At 32.8% G+C, this 8,903-nt stretch overlaps 1 protein-coding gene across 2 annotated transcripts; it reads right to left on the bottom strand.

Moving 5' to 3' along the window:
• Positions 1-3,545: 3,545 nt before the first annotated feature.
• On the bottom strand, positions 3,546-8,525 carry LOC117909161 (phosphoglycerate kinase, cytosolic). Of its 2 annotated transcripts, none has more exons than XM_034823066.1 (7): positions 8,453-8,525; positions 8,083-8,295; positions 6,721-6,798; positions 6,359-6,619; positions 4,629-4,946; positions 4,326-4,484; positions 3,546-3,996 (listed from the first exon to the last, which is right to left on the bottom strand). In XM_034823066.1, exons 2-7 carry the CDS (start codon positions 8,275-8,277, stop codon positions 3,802-3,804), a joined length of 1,206 nt encoding a protein of 401 aa, XP_034678957.1. In that variant the 5' UTR covers positions 8,278-8,295; positions 8,453-8,525; the 3' UTR covers positions 3,546-3,801. The 2 variants fall into 2 exon arrangements, with proteins under 2 accessions (XP_034678957.1, XP_034678956.1); XM_034823065.1 differs by having other exon boundaries at positions 8,390-8,497.
• Positions 8,526-8,903: the final 378 nt, after the last annotated feature.

An 8,903-nucleotide genomic window follows, 5' to 3' on the forward strand; every position in this document is an offset into this window, starting at 1 on the left:
TTTCTTGCTTTCTGATGTGGGATTGGTGATTACAGGCCTGTTTGAAACATTTTTTAAAACAGATTGTCAAAATCTATTAGAAAGTCCAATTTTTATTTGTTTTCGGGAACAAAATTATGTTATGAATTCACCTTAAGATGCAGTTTCCATAAACAGTGGCAAAGGAGAGAAAAATAGAATGACAGCTTATTCCTTTTTTTATTCGGTATACAAATTTTTATACACGTATATGAGGAGTAAACAAGTATTTATATACAGTTACCAGCTTTTAATATAAGATGATGTTTATTCTTTTATCTGAAATCTGAATACATCTGAATTTGAGTTGAATATCATTAAGTATTTAGATTGAATTTTATTTTTATTTTTTATTGGCTGTTGTTCATTAATATCACTCTCATTGGTCACTTCAGTTTATGCTTAAGAATTACTTACGGAGAATTTACTAATGAATAGTTGATCTTTGAATCTAAGAATATAGATGGAGTTTTTTAGGTGCATTCAACTAAGATCCATGAATCAGTACTCCTACAAATAAGTGGTGGTTTGGTCACTCATACTGGCCAGGATTTTCTTGTTTGACAGCTGAGAAAGTGTGGAAAAATCAAAATGGAGGGAAAAGAAAATCTCTCCAATTTTCAAATTCAAAAGGTAACAACTAATACAACAAGAGGCCAAAAGTGACTTGTAGTGTTGTATATTGGGCGTTCCTAGAATATACTGCAATTTTCTTTTCTGCTTTATTTTTTTCTTTCATTTTCTTGGCTACCAAATATGAGAATCATGACTAATTTCCTAAAGATGAGTGACTAGATCTTCATACGCCGTGAGGAGAATTGCATCTAAGGGAGAATATTGAATGCTTCACTTGCAGCAAAATTCTACTTTTTATTCTTTGATTCTAAATCTTGGCTATTAATAGGAAAAAATTCCCTGAAGTCTATCGAAACTAGGCATCAATGATGCCGACATTGGCGCAATGAATCTTTATTAAGTTGATTTGAGATCATGGATATGCAAAATCTTAGATTAAATCTTAGGATGAATAAGGGTATAAAAGTACTTAGTTGTAGAGATTGGAATTTGAAACAATGCTAATAGATTAAGTGAATGTTTGGTAAAATTTATTTCTTATTATTTAATGACTTAAGTTGACTTTAAGTAAAATTATTTTTAAGTGGTAACTTATTACTTATTTTTCACACTAAATGTTAAGGTTATTTGATAAAGTTAATATTTATTCTAAATCATGAAATTGGCGTATTTATTGACATATTTACCCTTATTAATTTAAACTCATGTTTATTTTCATTGATTTTAAGCAATAATTTTATTTATAATATAGTTATATTTAAAGTATTGTAGATTTATAAAATAACTATAAAATATTTACTATAAAAAAGGAGTCATGCATATATAATTATAATTTAAAAATATACTCTCATTAATATGGACAAATGAGGCAAAAAGGATTTAACATTAAATATAAATTAATTATTTTGACTTAAAGTTAAAAATAAATAGTTTTACTAAATATATTTAATCTATTAATGATTTATATTAAGTTATTAAGTCATTAAGTAGATTTATCAAACACTCTAAATCTTATGATGAATAAGAACTTATTATTGGTATGTCTTAAAATTTATGGATTTGTGAGTAAAATATATGTTCCATTATTGATATTAATTCGTTAATTTTTTTTATTTTTAATTTGGGAATGAGCATCAAATCTTGATTATTATTTTTTTTAAATTAATTGAAATTATTACAGTGAATTATGTATTGGAGTTTTATTTTTTTTTTAAATTATTAGAATTTGTTGTATATTAAAAGGTTGAATTTTAAAATTTTATGGTAAATTCATTTTTATATGATTTTAGTATTATCATTTTCCTTTTGGATGGGAAATCCATGGAAATTCATGAAGCCAAATGTATGTAGCAAAATTTCGGTTTTGATTTGGAAACTTTATGAATTTATTTTAGACTAATTTGTATCCAAATGAAGTAACTTGTAGAAAATTTTAGATCTAAAATTTTTTATGACATAAAAGATAAAATGGGAAGAAAAAAAAACCATATTATTCCAATCATATTTGATTTTTTTATGATACTTTTATTAGTTTGTAATAAATTTATTTATTATTTAAATTACACAAAATTGAAGTAATTTAAATTATTTTTAAGACGAGGAGTTATCCGAAATTCAAAAAAATAGATTTAGTTTTATTTTGTGTGAGAAATTTGGAGTGTAAAGAGCTTTAGGAATGTCTTACATCATAGATTGTCTTAATTAATTTAGCATAACGAACTTTAGGCTTGTGGTGAGGCCCCTGGTGAGGGTCAGTCGGAGGAGGGTGGGCACATGCATGGCTTCTAACTTAAAAGCGTTCAATCACGTGTGTCATGATGTTGGATTTATGCACCATCCGTGTCATGACTCGTGCCATAGTCAGTGTCATCTGATCTCCTAGGCGAATTGCCTGATCAATGGAACAATGCAAAAAGAAAAGAAGTGTTAGGGAAGAAAAACAAAAAAAAATCTTCTTTTTTCTCATTTCCATGGATATATATATATATATATATATATATAATAACTATTTTTAAAAACAATTTTAAAAAATAATTTTTAAAATTTGTTTTCTAATTTTTACAAAATAAAAATCTACATAAAAACCTAAAATATTTTTAAATATATTTTAAAAATAATTTTATATTTAATATTTTAATTTAATCATTTTATATATTTATATAATTATTTTTTAAAACAACTCAAAAAAACATCCTATTTTTTATTCATAAAAACATAAAATAAAAAATAATGTTTTTAATTATCAAAAGTATTTATGTTTTTTATTCTGAAAAATAAAAAATAATGCTTTTAATTATGAAACGTATTTATGTTCTAAAAAACAATTCTCAAAGACATTTCTCATAATTTATTTTAAATTAATTTTCTTTCCCTCAAATTTTGCATGAGGCTTCCAATCAAGAAAGAAAGCACTTATAAAGTGTCTTTATCCTTTTATTTCCTTATAATTTTTATCTAGAACTTTGCCAAACATAACGTGTCTAATTCTGCATAAAAATGCTAATAATAAAGGTAACACCAACCAAAGGGCAACAAGCTAAATGCATTTTTACCACAATCACCCCTCAAATAAAACCTAAATCACCCATTATTGCTGAATTTCACATTAAAAAATATGCTAACTTTTAGGCCATGTTTGGTTTGTAGAAAATTTGAAGAAAAATCCAAATAAAATAATTTTGAAGTAGCAAATAAATAAAAAAATTACAAACTTCAAATCCATTTTTTTCTTCTCAACATAAAGATAAAACATTTTGACAATGCACCATTTTTAATTAATTTTTAATTACATTTTATTTTCTTTAATATTTTTCATAATACATCTAAACAAGACAAACATTTTCCTTAGTATTTTTTTTTCTTGCTTAAGTAATTTCCGGAACCAAAAGTAACCTTAAACCTAATGGGTAACATAAGATCTAACCAAAAACATGAGGGCAAGACCTACCAAATTAGGAACAACAAGGGCTTCATCTCAAAAATAATGCACACAACCAAAAACATACTGTTAGAAAACTTATGTTGTAGGATAATTAACGTTGTTCCCAGGCAAAACACCAGGATTCATGGCTGAGAACCACCTACTTATTCAAAATTTGATCCATAGCCTCTACAGGATCACCTCTTTGTTATGGTTTCCAAAACCCCTAAACAAGGAGCAAAAAAACATACCATGGCATTACTAGAAATATGGAGACAAACCCCAGCTCAGGCATCGTCGAGTGCAAGGACTCCAGGCAATGTCTTCCCCTCCAGCAACTCCAAGCTAGCACCACCGCCGGTTGAGATGTGGCTCATCTTATCAGTGAGCCCAACCTTCTCTACAGCAGCAACAGAATCACCACCTCCGATAATAGTTGTCACCCCCTTCTCACTTAGGTCTGCCAACTTCTTGGCTATTGCCTGCAGTTGGAGAAGAATAATCCTCAATACACTCACAAAATAAGGTAATTGAGCTTCCTGGTGAAATAGGCTTGTAGCAGCATCGTAGCATTGAAATATTTTTTCAGTTTACAAAAAAATGGTGAAGTTCTTATTTTGCATCATTCATACAAACTAGAATTTCTTCCCAGAAGTTCATGAAAATAATTCCAACTGGGAAAATCAGATTGTTTACCAGGAAACATGGGCAAAGGTTTTTGGTTTGGTAAATTCAAGCATTGCAGGTAAAAGAGCATCAAACAATGTAGTTGACATTAGAATATTTCATGTATGTGTATATTATGCATTACCTCTGTTCCCAATGCAAACTTATCAAACTCAAACACACCCATAGGTCCATTCCAAATGATGGTTTTGGTAGTATCCAAAGATTCGCCAAAAGTCTTGATAGAGTCAGGTCCGATATCCAGCCCCATCCAACCATCTGGAATACAGGATGCAGGGACAACCTGCAAAAACATTGAACAGAAGTTTTTAACCCTTTCAGAAACAAATTATCATAATACATATCAATGGATAGTTGAGGAAGATATTTTCTGAGAGAGTTTGGGACAGGGAAATTTTTTTCCAAAAAGAAGGACGAGCAAACAAACCTTGCTGTTAGCATCGGCAGCAAACTTGTCAGCAATCACAACATCTGTGGGGAGAAGTAGTGAGACACCTTTGGACTTGGCCTTTTCAAGAAGTGAAGTTGCAAGATCCAGCTTGTCTTCCTCTACAAGGGAGGAACCAACACCGTAACCTTGGGCCTTGTAAAAGGTAAACATCATTCCTCCACCCAAAAGAAGGACATCAACCTTCTCCAACAAGGATTCAATCACTCCAATTTTGGATGACACCTTCGAGCCACCGACAATTGCAGCAAACGGCCTCTTGGGGTTTGACACAGCTCCAACAAGGTAGTCAAGTTCCTAAAATCAGAAAACAAATGTTATGTCAAGTAAACTCAAATAAGTATTATAAACCAAAGAAAACCAAGGTGTAGCCACTATTTGGACTTCATACATTAAGTTATGTACATCAAATAATTCACTTTCAATGGCACTGGAGCAGTACAGAAACAATAAAATTATGTTAACAAGTACTCATATTTTCCATCAAAAAGAACTACAGTACCAATATTTATATGAAAAAGATAGGGCCATTCAACGTTGTAAACATGAATGTAACAGGTCAAACTCATTACTTTAATTGCTAGGATCCACTCTGCATAGCATTTATTAATATCAAACAAACATTATGGATCTGATTAGTAGCATCTTTAGGGTAGAGATAAATTAGCCAAAAAAAAATTAATGATAAATTATTTCATGTTTGTAAAAGACCCACCCAGATTATGAACAGATGAAGCTCGGACTTGCTTAGCTATTTTAAGCTTGTTACGAGATGGATAAACCAGGCTCATTCACAAACTCAAATACATAGATACATGTTCAGGGATCAACTAAGTTTGTAAATAAGTTCTCTTTCATTCACATGTAGGCCTATTAGGTGCATGAACGTATTCAATATGGGGTTATTTGACCACAAGTCCAACCAACTGATGCCCAAACAGCGCTTAGTTGTGCAAAACAGACCAGACCCAGAAAGGAAGGAGGAATTGAGGTAGGGGGAGAAAGGGGGAAGGAGACAGATTGAAATTTCCAGAAAGTGAAATCTGAAAGATGGTAACATGATTAAAGGGATAATGTCATTATGAGATCGGGTCAAATTGGGTAAGCAAGCAGACAATAGGCCTCATTTTATCATGCCTTGGCTACCTCTGGAATAGGTTAAGTGCATGCCTTCTTGGTTAAGATAGGGCAGGGCTTTAGACCTCAGGCCATTTCACTACACCCCTGATCAGGCCAAGTTCTAAGCACATCTCAACCTTGTGACCTCAGCTCAATTAAAGCTGATCTGGAAGGTACAAAGGGATCAGTTCATTTCTTCTTGAAGATAGAAACAACTTATATCCACTCATCCTAACTAATCGTTACACCACCCCTACCCCACATATGTCCCCATCTACACTTTGGTTCCAACCAAATAATGATAAAGCAACTGTTGCCTGCAACATAGCTCAGAATCCTTACCAACCACACGGATTTCAACACCCAACAAACAAACATCCTTGGGACCATTGAATGTAACTGATCATAGACCTTCTGGCTTTTTTGTCCTTTTTTAAAATTATTTTTATGTTTCAAAGCAATGGAAAGGTGGACCTAAAGGAAGCTGAACCCAAGAGCTTAATATACATGTATGGATTCTACAAGATTAGAACTTATTTTATTGGAGGGCATGGAAAGGAAGATGTATTAAAAAGTGATGACCACCATACCTTCTGCATAAGGAAGCCGGCAACAGAAGGTTTCAAGTATTTAGCAACTCCCTCTGTAGATGCATGGGCTCTGTGAGCGGTTCCAAATGCATCATTCACATAGAGATCTGCAAGTGAAGCTAGCTTCTTGGCAAATTCAGGGTCATTCTTCTCTTCCTCCTTGTAAAACCTCACATTCTCAAGGAGGAGAACCCCGCCTTCTGGTATTTTAGCTACCAATATCTGGACTTCCTCACCAATACAATCATTTGCCATTTTAACCTAGTAAAGGCAAACAAAAAAGTCATCCAAATGGGTACATTCATGCCAACCAAATCAGGTTTGAATAACAAAACAACAGAAATATTAGGGAATAAACAAACCTCAACTCCAAGAAGTTCAGACAGCCTTGGCACAAGAGGTTTCAAGCTGTACTTAGGTGTAACACCCTTTGGGCGCCCCTGAAAACAGCAATTCAGAATCATCAGTTTCATAAATTAGAACATGTAAAAATATATTCCAAGAAATGAATCCATAGAAAGTCAGGAAAGAAACAAAAATTAAACATTAATACTTTAATTCTACCATATGAAAGCTTGAAATCCTAGTTTAACATATGCACTCACAGGCACATAAAGTCACAAGCAGAAACCTTTGACTGCGGAAAGTCATCACATATGTGTTGTTGCAATGAAAATGATAGAGGGCAGGAAAGTGTGAGCAGTTCATAACTAGACTAATATGTTCACTCTCAATCATATTCTCTCCTCTTCCACATTTCAACAGTTGAACCCTATTTGTAAGACTAACTGGCTTGATGAATCCACAAACAACACCTCTACAAAATCTCACAAGCACCCCCCATGTTCATGTCTAGCAACAGAGGGTTTGAATAAGCCCAAAATCCTGCAATGAAAACCACCATTCTCCTCACCATGCTTCAGCAACTTCTGTTCTAGGAAAAAATCAGCTTTAACCATCTAAGACTAGACCGAAAGCATTCTTAACAATCTCTATCTGAATGCAGGAACCACTGGGCTCTTGACCCTTCAAAAGAAAATCATGATATCTTCCCCCCAAGCAATGAATATACAATTTTTCTCCATTACAACTATTCATAACCAGCAAAAAGATTCTATTAACTTCCCTGACCCTAACACAAATGCATGAAAGATCTGACAAACATACACTTCCCTAATAATCACTATCAACATTCAAGCTCAAAACTTCACCCTCTCACCTGATCTTTAGAGCTAACAAATGACAGAAACAGCTAAAAACAATTACAATAGCTGAAATTGTTTCGAATTTCATAAAAATCAAAACGTTATGAAGTGATTTATCAATCGACCATAAGCTCACTTCAGATTGATCCAAGTATAGCAAACCAGAGAGATGCCTAAAAGTTTTTTGTCAAAAACACAGAAAGAAGGCACATTGATCTACATGGATCTATATCATAGTGATGTAAGAAGCAGAGATAAATCCAAAGAAACATCATTAAATAGAAATCAAAAACCAAAACATCTAAAACAAACCCAGAATCCAGTCTCCTAAAAACAATAAATAAAAATAAAAACGAATCTGCATGGTCCAAATTTCCGTTCTAAGAAAAAAACCCATGCATAACCCGCAGCATAATCATATTGATCCAGACAAAAAAAACAAAACGTTTTCCCAAAAAACAAAAGACCCAGATCATAAAACAAGGAAAACAGAGAAGTAAATGGAAATCCGGATCATACAAGGTGGCTGGCGAGGATGACTTTAGCGCCATGACCCATCAAGTACTTGATGGTGGGCACAGCGGCACGGACTCTGGTGTCATCGGTGATCTTGAGACTCTCATCCAAAGGAACATTCAGATCAACCCTCACAAACACCCTCTTCCCCTTCAAATCCGCCTCCTTCAGATCACCCACACTCCTCTTTGTTGCCATTGTTCTTCAACTAAATTTCTGCGACGACGCACATGAGAAAATCAAATCAGACCACGAATCATAACAATTTATAGATCAAAAAAAGTGAAATTTTGAAGACGGGAAAGATTACAGTGAGACTTGTGATGAATTACGAGCGTGAGATTAATGGAATTTTTCAAGGAAATATACTAACAATATGATGAGGGAGTCGGTGAGAACATATAGGTCAGAAGCGCAGGATAAGTTCGGTTTGCTAAAGTAAGCGTGGTGCAGAATGCGCCGGAGGTATATTCTTTTCCAGCTCCTATTCTTGGGCTGGACGGTGGGCGTGGAACGCTAGTTTAAGAGTAACTGTGGGCCCCCACCAAATTAATAACTATGGGCTTCCAGGTTTAACCTAAATCTATGGTTAGTGGTTTTTTGCCTTTTTTATTTTATTAAATTTTTCTTTTTATTAATTTATATATATATATTTTTTAAGTTTATATCATAATAAAAAAATTAAATATAATAAAAATAATTCTATTTATTAAACACTAAAATCTTCTAGAACCATCTCAAACCTTTACTTATCAAGACATACCATTATATTATTATATCCATCCATGTATTAATGTCGTATAATCACCTAATTATATTTCATC

The sequence above is a fragment of the Vitis riparia genome, chromosome 19 (assembly GCF_004353265.1).
Source record: "Vitis riparia cultivar Riparia Gloire de Montpellier isolate 1030 chromosome 19, EGFV_Vit.rip_1.0, whole genome shotgun sequence".
NCBI classification, from domain to species: Eukaryota; Viridiplantae; Streptophyta; class Magnoliopsida; order Vitales; family Vitaceae; genus Vitis; species Vitis riparia.

Coding starts and splice junctions, on each gene's coding strand:
- LOC117909161 (XM_034823066.1), bottom strand. CDS start 8,277: ATGGCAACAAAGAGGAGTGTGGGTGATCTGAAGGAGGCGGATTTGAAG. Junction 6,799..8,082: donor TCATCCTCGCCAGCCACCTT/GTATGATCCGGA, acceptor TGCTGTTTTCAG/GGGCGCCCAAAGGGTGTTAC. Junction 4,485..4,628: donor CTGCCGATGCTAACAGCAAG/GTTTGTTTGCTC, acceptor ATGTTTTTGCAG/GTTGTCCCTGCATCCTGTAT.